General features: G+C 39.8%; 2 protein-coding genes and 1 long non-coding RNA gene across 5 annotated transcripts in view; all 3 read right to left on the bottom strand.

Moving 5' to 3' along the window:
- Positions 1 to 211: 211 nt before the first annotated feature.
- Positions 212 to 991, bottom strand: LOC149116732 (uncharacterized). The gene has a single exon (XM_089280155.1). The coding sequence runs from the start codon at positions 989 to 991 to the stop codon at positions 212 to 214; it is 780 nt and encodes a 259-aa protein (XP_089136281.1).
- A 1,355-nt stretch (positions 992 to 2,346) lies between these two features.
- LOC110055076 (endothelin-converting enzyme homolog) overlaps positions 2,347 to 18,846 on the bottom strand; it is a 104,067-nt gene continuing 87,567 nt past the window's right edge. For 2 of the 3 annotated variants that reach the window (XM_089282475.1, XM_089282477.1), the window contains 2 exons: positions 15,702 to 15,778; positions 2,347 to 2,645 (listed from right to left, as the gene is read on the bottom strand). In XM_089282475.1, the coding sequence (XP_089138601.1) occupies positions 2,546 to 2,645; positions 15,702 to 15,778 (177 nt within the window). In that variant the 3' untranslated portion in view covers positions 2,347 to 2,545. Of the gene's footprint in view, positions 2,646 to 15,701; positions 15,779 to 15,890; positions 15,978 to 18,846 lie in introns of those variants that run through there. The other variant, XM_089282476.1, reaches the window with a different exon arrangement.
- Positions 7,233 to 10,503, bottom strand: LOC149116731 (uncharacterized). The gene is made up of 2 exons (XR_016205466.1): positions 8,439 to 10,503; positions 7,233 to 7,917 (listed from the first exon to the last, which is right to left on the bottom strand). It is a non-coding gene; the product is annotated as an uncharacterized LOC149116731 (long non-coding RNA).

The following is an 18,846-nucleotide window of genomic DNA, read 5'->3' as shown; positions in this document are numbered from 1 at the left end:
AAAAGTCCCAACGTTTCGGCTAAAACTTCAGCCTTCATCAGGGGAAAGTGACAAGGAATTTGTTGAATAGGCACGTTCTTATACTATGCAAATCGGCAAATCGGAGCTAATTATGTTCTGTCCCTTGGGGCTAAATTTAAAAATTCGTGCGGCAAGTGCATACCATCATTACGGTTCAGCGGATTCCTACAAGTGTTAATTTCCCATGCTTCTAAAATACGTCTGTTGCGCTCTTTGAAGATTCCCAGGAGATGGTGTGGCCAGAGTGTAAACAATGTTCCGCTAAAGCTGACTTGTGCGAGTGTTTGTTTACAACCGCTTTTTGATGTTCTTTGAGCCGGGTGGAAAATTTTCGTTTCGTTTCTCCGATGTAGCTTTTGTCACAACCTTGATAGGGAATTGAATAAATTGCGCCACGAGTCTGATCTTTCGGGACTGGGTCTTTTGGTTTGAGAAATAAATTGCCGATGGTATGGTGTGGTTTTAAAGCAACTTTGATATTGTAATTGCTTAGGATTCGCTTAATCGGTTCCGTAGTGCCCTTGACATACGGTAAAATGCAGAAACCTTTTTTGTCATCCGGTGGAGTTGCAGGCGTTTGTTGAGAAGGCCGTTCCGGTTTACTTGCATGAATAACAAAGCGTTTCGGGTAGCCATTCGCCCTGAGTGCCGCGATCACATGTTTCATTTCCTTTGATTGTTGGTCAACAGAAGACGGGATAGCTCTTGCGCGATCAGTCAGAGACATGACCACAGCCCTTTTGTGAGCAGCCGGATGGTGAGAGTCAAACGAGAGATATCTTTCTGTGTGTGTCGGTTTGCGATAGACTTCAGTGGAGAGTTGGCCATCATCTTGTCGACAGACAGTGACGTCAAGAAAGGATATTTTCCGTTCTGTTTCTCTTTCAACCGTAAATTGGATCGACGGCTCGATATTGTTCAAATGACTCTGTAAGGCTAGCACCAGGTTGGATTTAACAGCGGCACACATATCATCTACATGTCGTTTCTAAAAACACGGTTGGGAAGGAGAGGTGGATAGTGCTCGTTTTTCAAGGTCTTCCATGACCAGGTTTGCCATAACAGCTGACACTGGAGAGCCCATGGCGGTGCCAAAGATCTGTTGGTAGTGATTGTTGTTATACTTGAAATTTGTTGTCGACAAACAGAAATCCAACAGGTCAACAATGTCATCGACAGGAATGGTGGTTCTTTCTTGCAAGGTGTCATCATTGGAAAGCAAATCTTTAGCAACTTGAAGGGCGAGTTCCACAGGAATAGATGTCAACAAAGAGACAACGTCAAAGGAAACCATCTTCTTTGAGTGAGACATTTTTCATCTGTTCACAAAATTCCACACTGTTCTTGACCGTGAAATCTGTCTTGCCCATCATAGGACTCAGGATCTGCTCCTGGGAATCTTCAAAGATCTTACGTACAAGCACAAATTGGCGCAACAGACGTATTTTAGAAGCATGGGAAATTAACACTTGTAGGAATCCGCTGAACCGTGATGATGGTATGTACTTGCCGCACGAATTTTTAAATTTAGCCCCAAGGGACAGAACATAATTAGCTCCGATTTGCCGATTTGCATAGTATAAGAACGTGCCTTTTCAACAAATTCCTTGACACTTTCCCCTGATGAAGGCTGAAGTTTTAGCCGAAACGTTGGGACTTTTACAAAAAGAATTTTTACTAACATTTTACATTTTTAAACCAGAGTAACGTTTTTCAATCATGGATCTTAGTCATGTTTTGTAGAAGTGGGTCTGTTGCGTAAATAATTCCAAATGCTACCAACGTTTTCACAAAACGTAATCCTTCAAGAGGCATTTGAAACTGTCGCACAGATAAACGAGAGCTAAAGAGAACAGAATTCGATGGTGCATTTTGCAAACAATTCAAACTTCTAGTCGATAGATTTTCTTCATTTTTTCGCCAAACATAGAAAATCGGTAGAAAAAATGATCCATCAAAAGAAAAATAGGCGTCACCGATCGTCCAAGATCGTTAAATCCAGGCAAAGCTATAGCAATGGGCATCTGCCCTATCATTGTTGGTTTTATTACTTAGCGCGCGCTCTCATGCATCAGGTGGCGTGTGAATTTGCGTGTGCAGTAACGATGCCAAGAAACAATTAGCGCGAACGTCCTTAAACGACCCGAAAGAAATCTTTTAGCAACTGCAAACTTTTCAGCTTTGTTCAATTTCTTGTACTGTTTTAAAACTGTTTAAATTGAAGGTATCAGTATACCCAAATGACCATTATTCGTTGGTGCCGCTTTACGTTCGGACGTTTGACGCAAACCCCAGGAAAGTATATATTTTCTGGAAGCTTAAGAATTGTAGATTAGGAGGGTATATTTATTAAAATAATAATACAAAAATTAAGGTTTTCCAAACATAGCGCCCTATTTCCTAAAGTACAGAGGTTCACTAATCAAGTTCGTTTCCGGTCGGATTTGAGCGGGAGGACGTGATCAACATCGCGATTAACATTCTGGTAACAGTTTAGAAATGTATGGCACATGTATTCTAGTGCTCACCAAATTCTACATTTGTGTTTTGGATTCATTGGCGAACCTAAAGGACAGCTGAAGGCCTTTGCAAACTCTGGGAAATTCATGAGTGTACCATTTACCCTGCAGATGAGGAAGAAAATAAGTTCTCATTAGCTTACTCAAAAGTGTGAAAAATTGATCAAAAGACCTCTTTCATAAGTTCCGCGGTCAATATTTAGCTCTTTTTAACCAAGCAGGGGGTCTGCATGGGAGAATCAGTGCAGTGTGGTCTGTATGCACGACCGAAATCAAGATTTTCCCATACAGACCGACTAAGCTCGGTTAATAAGATGTTTATTATATGGCGCAAACAAGAACAATTTGATTCGGTTAATGTAACTGGTTTGTACTAACTGACATTTTGCTTGCAAACGGCGATGCGCTGAATTTAATTCTGCAAAGGTTTCTTGTCCTCTTTACTTTTTTTTTTCTCCGCCGGCTTTTTGCCACTTGCATAAATAAATATTGTTAGATGAATAGTCAATGATTTTGCATTTTAGTTTGCCTTAGTTTCCTTTTTCACTGCAAAACATTACCGGTCTAGATGCCGGTCTAGATGGGGAAATCTAGACCGCTTTCAATATCGATTTTAGCCAATCAAATTCGTGAATTTGGTAGTTGAGACAGAACCGTATAATAATATTCAATATTATTTGGAGTCATGATCATTGTTCAAACTCTACGTTTTGTGAATAGCCTTATAACTTCTGCCTGAGAGATAGACATGAAGGTCGGCCAATTTCGCTTAAAATTGGTACACAAAGTCATTACGTGGACTTATGTAATATAGCAAAGGTTCAGCTTCAACGACCTCTTTTCAGCCAAGTTCTGGATATCAGTCCCTTAAAGGTCCCCAGAGGCTGGTATTCAGTGCAATTTTGGCCACTTTTCAATCTCTCTTTTAGCAACGTACAATTAATTTCAGACAAACCACAACCGTCTTTGTAATGCCATATCCTTAGGCTTCTGTGGGTAAAAAAGATTAGGACAGGGGAGTTTTTCGTTAGCCTGTGGCTGTTATTACAGCTTGGATCTGTTTAAAGTACATGGAAGGCATCCGGAAATTGCCCGTTTTTCAGACCGAATATTTTCCATGCCCATGTTTTATGTCAATATAATTAAATTTTAATTAATAAATTTATAATTAACAGCAAGTCTTTTCGGTTACAATTAACTTCAGAGTCTTTAAATCATAACTTAGAAGAAAAAAAAGTATTAATTGAAATGAAATGGCTGATTTTTACAGAAACGCTTTGTTGAAACTTTTACCAGAAGTGGCCTGGTTAGTCATCTTTTCCTAAGTTTTTTCTTGGTAAAAAAAGCCTCAACCTTTCTTGATATTACTAAACTAAGGGCTGCACTTTGCAGAAGTGGCCTGGTTAGTCTACGAGACTTCACGATATAAAACTAAGACTTCACGATATAAAACATTGACATGGGAAATATGCGATCTGAAAAACAAGCGATTTCCGGTTGCTTACCATATGCTTCAAATAGGACCAAGTTGTGAAAACAGCCACATACAAGCGAAAAATTCCCGTGAGCTAATGTCTTTACCCACAGAAACCTAAGGATGAGGCATTACAAGAATGCTTTTGTTTTGTCTGAAATCAATTATACGTTGCTAAGGGAAGGTACGTTTTTTCTTGGGGGGGGGGGGGGAGGGTTGGGAAATTTTGGTAGTTTTTCCAAACAAAGCGTTGGCCCTTCCTTGCATTTTGATAAAAAAACTCCTGACCCCCCACCTTTACGTGACTGACAAAGGTGCGACCCTCCCCTCACTACTACATGGTATGTTCCATACCGACTAGAAACCTCAGAACATTTCGCTTGTGAACGCAAAATGTTCAGTTGAATATAAATATCTCGATACTGAATGTGTGCGAGCTGAAACAAGAAAATGTGAATAATCAGTGTGGGATATCTACGTTTTACAACTGAAGTTTAAATATGGAAGTTTAAACTTTGAGTATCATTAAAGTTTTGAACACAAAATATCGAAGGCAAAATACACGGGCTTCCTTCTTCGACTAGTCAGCATTGCTGTTGGTTATTTTAATAAAAAGATTTGTTTGTTTTATAGCACGCGAAATCTGACTCGCAAAAAAAAATATTTCCTACATTTCCGAATTTTGTTAAAGGCAGGCAGGCTTCTGTTGGAAAAGGAAACTTCTCGCACATGATTGAAACATCATTAAAAACATAAAGACAAATATCATCTCGCTTGTCATGGCCACCTACTTTGAGAACAGTGCTCGTGATTCACCCTGGCTGGTCATTTTAAATATTACACCAGAGATAAAATATTAAATTATTAAACCAGCGTATATCACATGATAAATCTCACTTTCCAGAGAGGCTCTGCGTGATCTAGCTCAATTTCCCCTCTATAAAAGTATTATGCAAATCTTCTTGTACCATCATCGCGCGTTCTCAACCACGATCAGTAGCATGGGTATAGTAAGATTTTGACTTCTATTGTGCAGGACAGTCAGAACAACATTCAGGCAACCTCTGACTCAAATTCAGAGTCTAATAGTGATAGTGACAGAGTGGAGCGCATTGTTGGATCTAGTAGTAACTCTTCAGAACTAAATGACTCAGGAGATCAGGCAGCGGATAGTCAACAGGAGCAAGCAACTGAAGAAACGATACCTGAGTCTAGTACGTCTCGATACGGACGGAAAAGGACACGAGTCCTCCGTGAAAACAATGTGCCATGGCATAATATACATGTAGAAATGTATCCTAGAACCTATAATAAAACACCAAATTAAATCAAAGTAGGTGAAAAGAAAAACTTAATCTGTAAGAAAAATGGAAAACAACATCACAAAACCCCTCATTAAAAAAATGTGGAAAAGATGCGTGACCCTCCCCTTGAATAGCTTACAAAGAGGTAGGACCCTCCCCTTTTGGTGTTTACTTTCACAGATGACCCCCCCCCCCTCTGAGGCCCCAGCCCTCCCCCCCAAGAAAAAACGTACCTTCCGTAAAAGAGAGATTGAAAAATTCCCAGAATTGCACTGAAAATCACCCTCGGGGACCCCTGAGGGGCTGATATCCAGAATTCGGCTAAGGAAAGGTCGTTGAAGCTGAAACTTTAGCATATTCATAAGTCAACATAACGACTTTTTGTATCAATTTTAAGTGAAATTAGCCGACCTTCATTTCCAAGCCCTGGTCTCTCAGGCAGAAGCTCTTCATAACACTGATCCATTCAAACGGTTTTTAAAACGTAATACGGTACACAAGGCTGTGTACCGGGCTAAACTGAGTGTTCTCCCGTGAAGCAGACTGAGTACACAAACGTCCCGTGATTGATTGCGGACGAAAGCTTCGTCACAGGGAGCTTGTACAGATCATGCCGAAGTAGTTTACTTGTTCCGTTGGTGGGTCGCACTTGGGAAATCTTTGCCAGAATTTGTTTACTTTGCGGTGGAAATCTGTCATCGCGGGCCTTTGCCTAGTACGACCGCAGGTTTTCCGCTTTGGCAAAAACTTTGCGAATCGGCAAAACATCAAAGACGCCGTAGTGTTAGGGTGGTGCAGGTAGATTTTCGAAAAGTCGAGCCAAACAATGGGAATCACAGCGGTAACTGTGAACGCTTGTCAGCGGACACCGCGGAAATACGTTTTTTGACGTCACCGTAACTGGTCAGTGGTCATCACCATCAGGCTGTGCTGTCCTTCGATCGATCAGTTTACCGAGATCAGTATTTTGGTTCGTTTTAAGGTCGAAAATATCCTTGATACTTCTCGTTATTGGTGAGTCTGACGTCCTGAAATGGGTTTTTAATACTCAAACAATGTTCCGGTAATGAATAGGGGTACAGGGGAGTCATTTTGTGTGGAGTAATGTGTAGTTTGCTGACTCGAGCCTGGTCGTGTTGCTTCAGTCGCCCTCGCCTCAGAATTGTCGAAAACAACGATGGGTATCCAGCAAAGCAGAAGATTGGTTCTGTATGAAGCTTTTGCAAGGATTTTGAAGACTAGTTGGATTAAAAGTGTAATTTGCATGAAGTGGTTAAGGTACATGTAAGTCGGGACCGTTTTATTCACACTCACTTTGCGCCGACATGTGGTGCTTGTTCATTTAGATTATATTTCGCAACGCGTCAAAGAAACTTTGATAAGAATTTGTCTTTAAAGACTGGCTTGTTTGGCGTTTCTATCACCTTTCTGACTTTCTGCGCCTTTTGGAACAGGTGAAATAATTTTTTTGTACCTGCCGTTTGCTGTCAGAATAAAACATTTGTTCATTTCATTCACAAGATATTTCTATCATTAAAGATTGTTTAAGCCTACATTTATATATAATGTTGGCGTTTGCGAAGGGAGTAGAAATCGAAAATACTGTGATTTGTTGGCCGCAGCGAACGCTGGAAATACTGAAAAACATTCAAGACCGCGCAATATGTTCGGTTCATAGACAATTTTTCCTCGCTTGAGGTCTTTTTTGTTTACATCGATTACATGTTGATAGTACATGGAAATTTTCAAGACCGTTTCCTTGTACATGTATGCACAGGTAACTAAATATTTTAAAATGCCCAAACACCTGAATTTGTTTACACGAAACCGCTTCCACTTATGGGATGTGGTCAAGTTTCACATCTTTTGATGCTGAAAAGACATTCAACATTTCAGAGAGGCAGTAATCAACTCTTCAATGAAACCCACTAGTTTATTTTGTTTACTCAGTCATTTGAAGCTTTTCGATTTCTATTTCCCTATCTTACATGTGCAGCGTATAAACTGATATAAATAATTGACTGTTGTTGTTTTTCCTTTCATTTAATTTAATTCAGATGAGCTTTGCTCAATTACTACAAAATAATTTTTACATTGTATGTGCTTAATGAATCAGACATGTACATATTACGTGCTTTGAATCAATATGAAATTAATTATGATCCCCTTAGTCATAATATTGTATCATCCTCCCTTCTGTAAGATTCTTACTTAACTTGTAACCACTTTATTACAAGACATTATAGCACCTGATGGCAATAAATTATATAATATGTATTTATTTTTTTTCCTGTGATATTTGGCTAACAAGTGGGTTTGTTTATGCCACTGTGTCTCTGAATTGGCTTACTGTCGTCTACAAACCATTGGTAATATATCTTCGCTACATCCAACTCAGATACTAGACACAAAAGCATGTATTAAAGAACAGATACATTTCTTACAAATTAATATTTATTACATTTAGTTCATCACTTAAGTTCTACAACATTGCTTTTCTCCAGTGAGAAATTTTGTGCAAAGTCTGAAGTTGTAAGTTGCAAAAACAAGTTCCGTCAGTAGTTGCGAATCACTTAAAATCAGGCTTTGGTACTGTAAACTGAATGGCAGAAAGCGAGGTAATTAGAAATTGTCTCAAATACACAAGTGATAAAAGAGATAAACTTGACTGAAATGTACAGACTCCTTTTTTTAGGTTTAGGGTTAAGGTTAGGCCTAAGGGACAAGGTGGGAGGTGCGGTGGCCTTGTGGTTAGTGCGCTCAGCAATGGATCGAGCGGTCCGTGTTTGAGCCCTTGTCAAGGACATTGTGTTGTGTTTTTGGGCAAGACTCTTTTACTCTCACGGTGCCTCTCTCCACAAAGGTGTACATATGGGTACTGGTGAATATAATGCTGGGGGTAACCCTGTGATCGACTAGCATCCTATCCGGCAGGGGGTAGTAGAAATACTCCTAGTCAGTTCATGCTACAGAACCCGAGATAAGCCTGGCCTGATGGGCCACTTGGCTCTACGCAGACTTTACCTTTTACTTAGGGACAAGGTACTGCATCAAGTGGGGGAAGAGACAGCGGAGTCAGAACCTCCCACTTCCCATACCCTGTTCTCCCACTTCCCATACCTCTATCTCTTGACTCCCACCCTTGTTTGTCCTGCTCCTGTCCCCTGTAAATTAAGAGACTCAAAACACGTCTTAGTCAGTTAGCTGCACACCCCTTGGGCATTTCCTTTTCCTTTGTTTTCAGCCTTGCTACTCTTACCCATGTCTTTCAAGTGAATGACCTATGATGTAACCACTGTCAAAGGGTTTCATTTTGGGCCTCATTTTGAGCCCAGGGGTGAATTTTTCTTTGCCCGTCGGCCTAGAAGTCTCTAAAGACACTAAATGAAAGTCAAGTAACATTTTCAGTTCTTGTTTTTGAAAGTATTTGAAGCCTTAATGAATGACAAAAATTAGCATTTTGCATTTCTCTCTGGATTCCTGCCCCCTATTCTCCCGGGCTCCTGCCCCATATTCTCCCGGGCTCTTGCCCCCTGCCTCTCCCCACCATCAACAGATGGCTGAATGTTCAGGAGAGCAGTTGCCATATGGAGAGCATTGGTCACTGTTCTCTTAGTTGGTGTTTTTACAGCATTGATGTTGTGGAAATCATCCATGGACAGTATCTAAAAGGATTTTTGCTGAGCCAAAACAGAAAAAAAATGTACAATAGAAGAAGTTTTCTATTAGGAAATCCAGATAATAGTAATATGTAAACAAATATTAATCTTAGAAAGTTATACAGAGTCTCAGGCTCTAGGGTAATGTGGTCAGAAATTATCTGGGTGGCCTTACAATCAGAAGATTGCTGTGTGAATACAGGGGGAGATAGCCTATTTATAACTAAAAATGAAATTAATTTATTGAGTTTTAATTGGAAGTTGTTATTACCCAGATTTTATGGTATTTTTATTGTCTTGCAATAACATATGCATGTATTTTTAATTACCCTTTTAACAGCTTTGTATTCCATGTCTTCTGCCATCTTAAGATAATCAGATGTCATGTACTTCTTGTGTTTTTTTCTAATAGCTAAATAGCTTTTTTTCTAAACTCTAATAGCTATGCAACTAGTTTAAAATAATTTTCACACTTTATAGGCGCTAAAAGCAAAATACAGAACTGCAACAAGAAACAAAGAAGCAATAATAAACATGAAAATTTAAAATTTTATTTTCGCCAGCCTCAAGCTTACTGAAGTACAGTATATACCTCGGTGAATTCTTCCCCGAGTTGAGGCCAGATTTTGAACCCTTTTAGGGATTCAGTCCTACACTTGTTACACCAACGTGTCCAAGATTTATACGAAGCACTGCTTCGATTTCGGCCAACTTGGTCCATAATTCGGTGATACCGAGTGGAGACAGGATGACCGTGTTTACTTACGCGAGTGCCCCCAATCGAACAAGTGGACGAACACGAGCTTGTCTTCCTGACGAATTTGATCGAAATGCCGTTGACATACCCATTCACACGGTTCAAGCCCATCAATTCAACAAACTTGAGAAGTTGATGTCCTCAGAACACCGCTACAGCAACACAAAAGCTGCTTAGTTTTAGCCTTAGCGCACATCGTAACGTAAATTGCCACTGGCTCGCCGCTTGCGAGCATGAACTTTCACGAAACAACAACAATTTCACACCGTGTGCAAGTTCAGTTTGGCTTTGGCACAATATATAATATTAACTGAGAACTATCCAACAAATGAGCGGAGTATGTATGGCAAGCCGTTTGTAGCAAAATTCAATCCTTGCAATATATGTTTAATCCTTTAAATAATGGTTTCATTTAAACACAAAAAAAGGCATTCAATCCAATGGCAAAGAAAATTTTTGGTTCAATTCAATCTTTTAATTTTCATGATTCAATCCAGCACCTGGAATATTGATTCAATCCAATACCTGGAATATTGATTCAATCCAATACCTGGAATATTGATTCAATCCAATACCTGAAATATTGATTCAATCCAATACCTCGAATATTGATGCAATCCAATACCTCGAATATTGATGCAATCCAATACCTCGAATATTGATTCAATCCAATACCTCGAATAATGATTCAATCCAATACCTCGAATATTGATGCAATCCACATTGAATATTGATGCAATCTTCCTGGGCCGAGCGCGGCCAACAGGAACGAGAGTGACTGAGCGCTAGAGAGCACTGAAAACATGGCGGGCGAAGGAGAAGTAGATTTAGAAGTCGAGTTTCCTAAGCTTGTTGCAGATGTCTTGGATAAAACGGAAATAATTTTTGAGAATTTTGACTCAGAAGTTGCAGAAGCGCACGCCGAAGTTCTTGATCAAACCATTAGTCTGCTTAGGTAAATGAGGCATCGCTACAACCGAAACACAAGGGACACGGAGAATTTAGATTCCATTACTGTTGCTTTTGTAGATGTGTTCAGTGTGTTGCGTCGCAGAGCTATTACTCCGTCAATTTTTACTGCGGAATCCATTACGATGGAAAGCGAAAAAAGAGGAAAGCATGGAAGACCATTTCTTAAAATTTCTGTTGAGGTGCTTGAGAAACTTTGAGGACTAGGATTCATCTGGACAACGATAACAGAGATGATTGGAGTTTCGAGATGGACAATTCACAGAAGAGTGACAGACGGTATGGCCCGGGGGGGTACTTTGGGAATTTCTGGGAGGGGATGTGCTGCTGGGACCCAGGAACCCTTAGCGTATACCAGAGCTACAATCGTGGACTAAAGTCCTTGGGACACTTATGTAATGTAACGGATTATCTGTGTTTTAGAACTGAAGTATGAAGAAAACGCTGCTATATCCTTTATAAATGGGTTGCTGTTCCCCCCTCCCCCCCAACACAATGTTGAAAATCAAGTGAAATTGCACGTACTAGTTTTCAACATTGTATGGGGGGTGGGGGGGGCGAGGTTAGGCAGGTGAAGTTGTATTCGTGCCTGGCGTGTTAGCAAAAGCGCCAGAAGTGCAAATTTGTCCCAAGACTTTCGTCCATGATTGTAGTTCAGCTGAATTTTGTTACCCTATACTAGAGTGAACTCCCCAAATCCCCCCATCTATCGACACTGTTGAGGCTGATTTGCGTAAATTTAAACTTGCCGATTTGATTTTATTATATTTTTGAGTGGCAATTCCTGGTTTCCTTAGTCTAGATAAAATCTTCAACCAACTAGTCAGTTTTGTGAAAAATTATACCCTATTCTAGACCTAAATGCTCTGATTTATATACCCTATCCTAGAGTAAACTGCTTGAAAACCATACCCTTCACAGCGGCACATACCTATATAGCCCATATATGGCAGTGCCCCCCCCCCCCCCGGGCGTTATGGCTTAGAAGATATGAGGGGTTTCGACAGCTTACCTGATAAGGAACCGAAATCAGTCAAGAGTACATTTCTAACCATGGGAGTGCTACTGGATATAACTTCATTGCAGGTTTCTTTAAGTCCATTGGGTTACGGGTTCAACGGAGAAGAATAAGAGAAAGGTTAACAAAATTAGATCCCCAAAATACTGTCTTGAGATAGGGTGCGTAAATTTGCTTTGGCATCTGGATGGACATCACTCTCTGATCTGATGGAAAATACTAATTCACGGCTGTATAGATGGATTTTCTCGGAGAATAACGTTTTTGAAATGTAGTGCAAACAATAAAGCAGAACCAGTTCTTGAATTGTTTCTGGATGCCGTTAAGAGAGACGGAGAATTTTGGCCTCTGAGGGTACGAGTATATCATGGTGTTGAAAGCGTTGGTGTGTGTGATACAATGGTGCAGGTTAGAAGAAAGGAGAGGCGCAGCTTCACTGCTGGGCCATCAACACAACCAACGAACTGAAAGATTGTGGGATGTTTCCCGTTGTGCTTCCCACTTGTACTTTTACACTTTTTATAGTATTGAATTGTGAGGCATCCTGGAGACTGATAATTCAGTGCATCTTTTCACCTTAAACTTAGTTTTTCAACCAAGGATAAACCAAGCTCTTTGCCAGTTCACTGAAGCTTTCAACCACCAAAATGTAAGAACAGAAAAAAAAACTGGTTGTCATACCAAATGTGGCTTATCATATGATGCAGCCTGAAAACCCCCTTTCAAATGGAAAGTCATATGATTTTGAATACTATGGTGATGATCCTGATGGTCCAACTCCATTGGACAGTGATAACAATGTTGTAGTGGAAGGAATTGACCTGGACATGATTCAGTGCAGTCATTTGTATTGGAAAGGCTAGATCCCTTAAAAGAATCAAGTCAAATGGGAGTAGACATCTTCCAAGAGGCTCTAGAACTTGTGACAGTTAAACTTGGGCAACTGACAGTTGCATAATACTACATGTGTGTGGGCTGGGTAAAGGAGATTATGGTGCCACTAAAGTATTTTTGCAACTCAATTCACAACAAAAAACCTCACCCTGTATCAAGTAAATTATTTTCTCATCTTTCTTTTCATTGATATACAAAACTCAGAAACTGCTTTCAGGAATTACAGGATGCCTAAGGTCTAGCAACACAACTAAACTGAAGAGAAATCAGGGCATTTTATAACTGCCATGTGCACTACTCTGCTTTGTAGATTTTACAGGTGCTTATCAAAACAGATGTTAAAATGTTGCAAGGTTAATTTGTTATCTTATTTTCAAAAGTACCCAGGACACAAGACTAAATTCTTGGTGCAATGGCGTAATGGCCACTAACAGGTCTCATGTCACTAGCCAAAACTAACTTTGCACCAGCCAGCCTGTTTAATACACAGTTTCACTGACTTTTTTATAAGAGTGGTCAATCTTGGACATATCTTGTTGCATCTAAAGTGTTAATAATAATCACTAAGAAAATTTCACTCCCACAAACACGAATCCTGCTTTTCTTGAATATGCTTATGTTCAATCTCTGATGTACTTCTATCAGTGGTACCATTTTCTTTTATCTCCATTTAATAGTTAAATATTTATATGCTTATTGAGGCAATTATTTCCATGAAATCCACTCATAGTTTCCCTGTTTTCATTAGTTTCTATCCTCTTCAGTTTTACTTTGTCAGGATAACTCTCAATTTTGTTTTCATCCAGTAGACCAGTACTCCATTCCATCATGATTGCCACAATGGCTAGTGAAAGTGCAAAATCTACTATTCAAAACTGAAATGTGTGGCTAGTTGACAGTAGTGTTAGCCTTGAGCCCTGGGTACCCGATAATATTCACAACAAATTGGTGCAATGTTTGTCATAGAATATCAAGAAAAACATCGTTTTTAGGAAAGAAGTACCACAGGTGGGTTAAATAATGCAAAACATGAAACAGCAACATTGAAAAACTTAAAACACATCCCAATGTTCAATGATTGCTGTCTTGTAAAATGTAAGGTTCTTATTTCAAAAATAACGTAAAGCCAGGTTTACACAAACAGTTTTTGTGAGAAAAATGTTTGACTGTGTACATAGCACAGCAAAAATTTTGTTTACAGTTCAAAGTTTAGTGTGCCAGTAATGATTGGACAGCAGAAATATGCACAATACCAAAGACCAATGTGGGAGCACAATTTGCGACAGTTTATGTTATTTGTCACAAAAAGCTAGCAAAAAGCTAGCTTTTAATAAACAAATATGTTTGTCACATAAAAATTGGTTAACTTACATCTACAAAAGCGACAGTAATGGGATCTAAATTCTCCGTGTCCCTTGTGTCTTGGTTGTAGCAATGCCTCATTTACCTAAGCAGACTTCGGCGTGCGCTTCTGCAACTTCTGAGTCAAAATTCTCAAAAATTATTTCCGTTTTATCCAAGACGTCTGCAAGAAACTTAGGAAACTCGACTTCTAAATCTAGTTCTCCTTCGCCCGCCATGTTTTCAGTGCTCTCTAGTGCTCAGTTACTCTCGTTCCTGTTGGCCGCGCTCGGCCCAGGAAGATTGCATCAATATTCGATGTGGATTGCATCAATATTCGAGGTATTGGATTGAATCATTATTCGAGGTATTGGATTGAATCATTATTCGAGGTATTGGATTGCATCAATATTCGAGGTATTGGATTGCATCAATATTCGAGGTATTGGATTGAATCAATATTCGAGGAATTGGATTGAATCAATATTTCAGGTATTGGATTGAATCAATATTCCAGGTATTGGATTGAATCAATATTCCAGGTATTGGATTGAATCATGAAAATTAAAAGATTGAATTGAACCAAAAATTTTCTTTGCCATTGGATTGAATGCCTTTTTTTGTGTTTAAAGGAAACCATTATTTAAAGGATTAAACATATATTGCAAGGATTGAATTTTGCTACAAATGGCTTGCCATAGTATGCGGAGTTTAAAAGCTAAGTTTAAAGTGTGCGCTCTAAGTTTTGTATCTTTTTCACTGTCGACAAGACTCGCTGCGATAACAATGTAAAAGTTGCAGGCATTTTGTAGTTTTGTTAAGGTGTACTGCTGACCAGCAAAATACTGTATCGCGCCCCAAAAAACGTATTTCCGCGGTGTCTTGTCAGCGTAACATGAAAAACGATACGCGCGGGAAGTTCAGTTCTAGTTCGCGGTCTTTCATCATGAACGGACGTGACTATTATTATAATCCCGCACAATTTCAAGGTTTTCAAGGTTTTTGCGGTGATAGCATGGAATACCTGCAGTATGCTCCCGTCTTCCATGATATGACTGGAAGGGGAACACAACGGAGCATTTCACAGGCGAGCATTGCGCAGGAAAGCACTCTACCGGCCAGGTCCATGCAAGCAAGCGCTTCACAAGCGTCGCCATCTTCGTCTTCCCAATCGTCTCCTGATGCTGAACCCGTAGATACTGGAAAACGATCTTATGAAAGATGGCCAGATGACGAAGAAAAAATGCTACTGTGGGCTGAGAATTTCGATCGCATCAACAGCAGTCAAACCCGCAGAGCTTGGGATGACATCGGCAAGCAAATAAATATGAAATTTGGTACTGACAATTATCTCCCACTAGTGCGACCCTCCGTTTCTGTCTAAAAGTTTTCCTTTCCCGTTGCGGTTTCAAATTTTTTTGGTGTTTTAGCCGGCAAAGATAACAACTTTTCCCAAGTGCGGCCCATAAAGCTGTCTTGTTTTATAATAATGCAGACAACTGACCTCAAAAACCCTATTGAAGTGGTCTTTTGAGTAATGCAAAATATAATAGCAAAAAATATAAAATTGAACGACTAACGAAACGGATTATAGGTCGGTTTGCCTTCCAACGATAAAATATTTTAATAAAATATTTTACTTCTTGATATTCATTATCTCCAGCATGTTCCTGCAACTCTATAAGAACTGTCATTTCTTCAAATATTTTTAAACAGAAAATTATAATCAATTCGTTTTTCTGTACCTCCATGGCATAGGACTGTGGTCATAGTATTTCGTAGCAGCGCGGGCAGCTCTATCGTTGTAATGACTGCACCAGTTCTGTGGGATGGTAAACAAACCATATCGTTGGAAAGTGCGTTCCTATTCGAGGTGAATAACTGAGTAGCGGTTTTGAGCAGTGTAACATGCGATAATCCCGATGCAGGTAACAATGTCCTAAATAAATTTAAATCAGTGAAGTCAAGAGAAGATGAAGGTAAGTACCTGGATCTTCTCTTGGTGAAGTAAAATGAAGTAACTGTGAAGAAAAAAGTGTTTTTTCGTAATCTACCGATCTGTTTGGATAGCCAAAGAAGGTAAGGTACATTGTATGGTCGAGCCTCACAACTTAAGACATAGTACTAATTTGGTCAAATTTAAACGGTTACGGATCGCGTTTTTTATGGGCAAAAAGTTTGCCTTTTACGAGCACAATTTGTATACCTAACCGTACTTTACGATGTGACGTTTTTTTTAAAACTCAGAGGGATATCAGGCGAAGTTACGATTTCGACATGTTTTGTATTTTTGACGAGACGCAGTCGAAGCAAAATATCCATGTTGAGGAAATCAATGTTGTGGGAGTTGAACTCTTTTAATTTTTTTAAAAATAGTTTTTATTGATTTTCAGAATGAGATAACAAATTACAAGTTTTATAACTATATAGACAACAACAGCAATAACCACTTGGAAAACAAATAAGTAAATAAGTAAATAGATAAATATATAAATACAAGTGAAAACAAAAGAAAATGCGATAATATTGAGTAAATTAAAGCTTAAATTTGCTTTAATTAGCTATTTTCCTATGTAAACTGTTTCTTTTGCCATAAATGTGCGTGGCTGCGGAGCGAAAACGCTCTATAAATCTATTCCATGTTAGTGTGTTGAATGGGAAATTCGATATCAGATCGCAGATTTCGCTTATTGGTAGCTCAATAGGTAGCACTCATTAGAAAGGGGCGCTTATTGGGAATCAAAGTGGCTGTGAGCCACTGAACCTGGAAAATAAGTTATGAAAGGGTGTTACGAGGCATCGCTCATTAAGGAACTACTTGTGATGTGAGGGTAGTCTAGCTTTCGAACAAGCCCATAAAGCCTTTTTCCAATCAGGGGTGTGTTGTGATATTTGCAAAATAAAAAAGTTCAACGTTAAGAAACTGTTTGTTACTCAGGCCTGCCTACACGTTTTACATTACGTGTATCTGTACATGTCTTTCTTGTGCTGTAGAAAAAACGGCAAGATCATTTTGCTTGGTCAAGAGTGAGCTACAGTTGAGCCTGCGATCCGTAAATAAATCATTAATATTTTCTGCACTAGGGAACTGATGTACAAGTAGCACAGTGTGATAAGCCCTGGCTCGCCATGCGAGACATATTGGGAGTTCGTATCCTAGTGGTGACTTTCTATTATTTTTCCTTTTCTTCTTCATTGTTTGTTCTTTTTCTGTCAAGAAACCATTTACCGAAAGGAAGCGTTTGTCTTTCCGTTTCTTGCGTTAAAAAAATCGTCTGGAGCCTTAAATCATTCGTTCATATGGATTGCTTTCGAATTCACATTATAACATAACTAAAGCAAAGCGCGCGCTCTGATTGGTTAATTTAGCGTCTACTATTTGCCCATAGGTGCACGCTGCTGACGTGTGTGCTAATGTTTACAAAGCAAATATTTTGACAGACATTGTTTCCAAAGTAATGACCGACGTCCTTCTGCCAGAAATGCGAAACTGTCTTCACAGTTGTCTGAAGATGAAACTTTATCGAGTTACTGGTGTGCAGTCGGTCGTCAAGAGTGAATTTTCGCGCGCTTGTTTTCTCTTGTCATGTAAGACTACCCGAGCATTTTTTTGTGATGTAGCTCAATATAAGGACTTCTGTTGTTCCAACGTCTCAATGTTATGTTATAAAACAAATGGTAAACGCCATAGCGTGCACTATTGAGTTATGGATGCACTTGGGAGGTTGCTAAGCACGAAAGAAGCGTAACAGTCGCACGAGGCGATCGTCTCGTGCGACTCTTACGCTTCTTTCGTGCTTAGCAACCTCCCGCGTGCATCCGTAACTCAATAGTGCACGCTATGGCGTTTACCATTTGTTAATTAGAAAAAAGTCCTAAGAAAATACGCGCGCTGATCGGTTAAAAATCGTGTTTCTGTAACTCGATAGAAACACAAAACTAGCACGAGCTGTTGACGTAATGATGGCGCGAGCAAAGAGAATTTACGTTGTGATAATCAAAGTTAACAAGTTGTTTTTCGTCGCGGTGTTTTCTAAAAGAAATAGAAAACATGTTCGCCGTGTTTAATCAAGTTATAGAAACACTCGCGAAAGTTTAGGAGAACCAGAAAAAAGCTGTGGAAACACTCGCCTGCGGCTAGAGTTCCCACAGCATTTCTTGTTCTCGCAAACTTCCACTCGTGTTTCAATAACTTGATAGAAACACGGTACATGTTTTCTATGACACGCTGCAAGCGACTGTAAAACGGCCTTAGACTGCTGATGTTCGCAACCCGGGGGGACTATATGAAAAGGTCGGGGATGCTCGTCGTCTCGGGTACAAATCAAGGATTCTGGTCTCACTTACGGTGTTGATGACGAAACGTCACCATTTTTAGCTGTCAAAGTATCCTTTAGGGTGCACTCGAGGAAATGATAATAAAAGAAACGCTCTAATTTAATTTATGTTTTCAGGCTTGTTTTCCGCTGATCTCTCGAGTACGCGAGTCGGGTCTGCAAGTGCGCGCGGGATCCTTTCTTGAACAGTACCTAGTGATCGAACCTATTCCGTTTTAAGTGCTATCTTTTAGGGGTCTAATGAAGCTCAAGCAACGTCCACATTAGTCTCCCTTAGGAGCTAAATTCAAATTTTCCGACGAGCATCCCTTGCCTTTTCATATGGGAGTTCCCCCCCCCCCGCCGGGTTTCCAAATGTCTAACGGGAAGTGAAGGAGTGGAGGAGTGAAGGAGTGAAGGAGTGGAGGAGTGGAGGAGTGAAGGAGTGAGGGAGTGAAGGAGTGAAGGAGTGAAGGAGTGAAGGAGTGAAGGAGTGAAGGAGTGAAGGAGTGAAGGAGTGAAGGAGTGAAGGAGTGAAGGAGTGAGGGAGTGAAGGAGTGAAGGAGTGAAGGAG

Source organism: Orbicella faveolata, unplaced genomic scaffold (genome assembly GCF_042242905.1).
Source record: "Orbicella faveolata isolate gen_17 unplaced genomic scaffold, um_ofav_v1 contig_12, whole genome shotgun sequence".
Classification (NCBI taxonomy): Eukaryota; Metazoa; Cnidaria; class Anthozoa; order Scleractinia; family Merulinidae; genus Orbicella; species Orbicella faveolata.
The sequence above is the reverse complement of the archived record's forward strand: the minus strand, read 5'-3'. Positions and strand labels throughout refer to the sequence as shown.

Coding starts and splice junctions, on each gene's coding strand:
- LOC149116732 (XM_089280155.1), bottom strand. CDS start 991: ATGTGTGCCGCTGTTAAATCCAACCTGGTGCTAGCCTTACAGAGTCAT.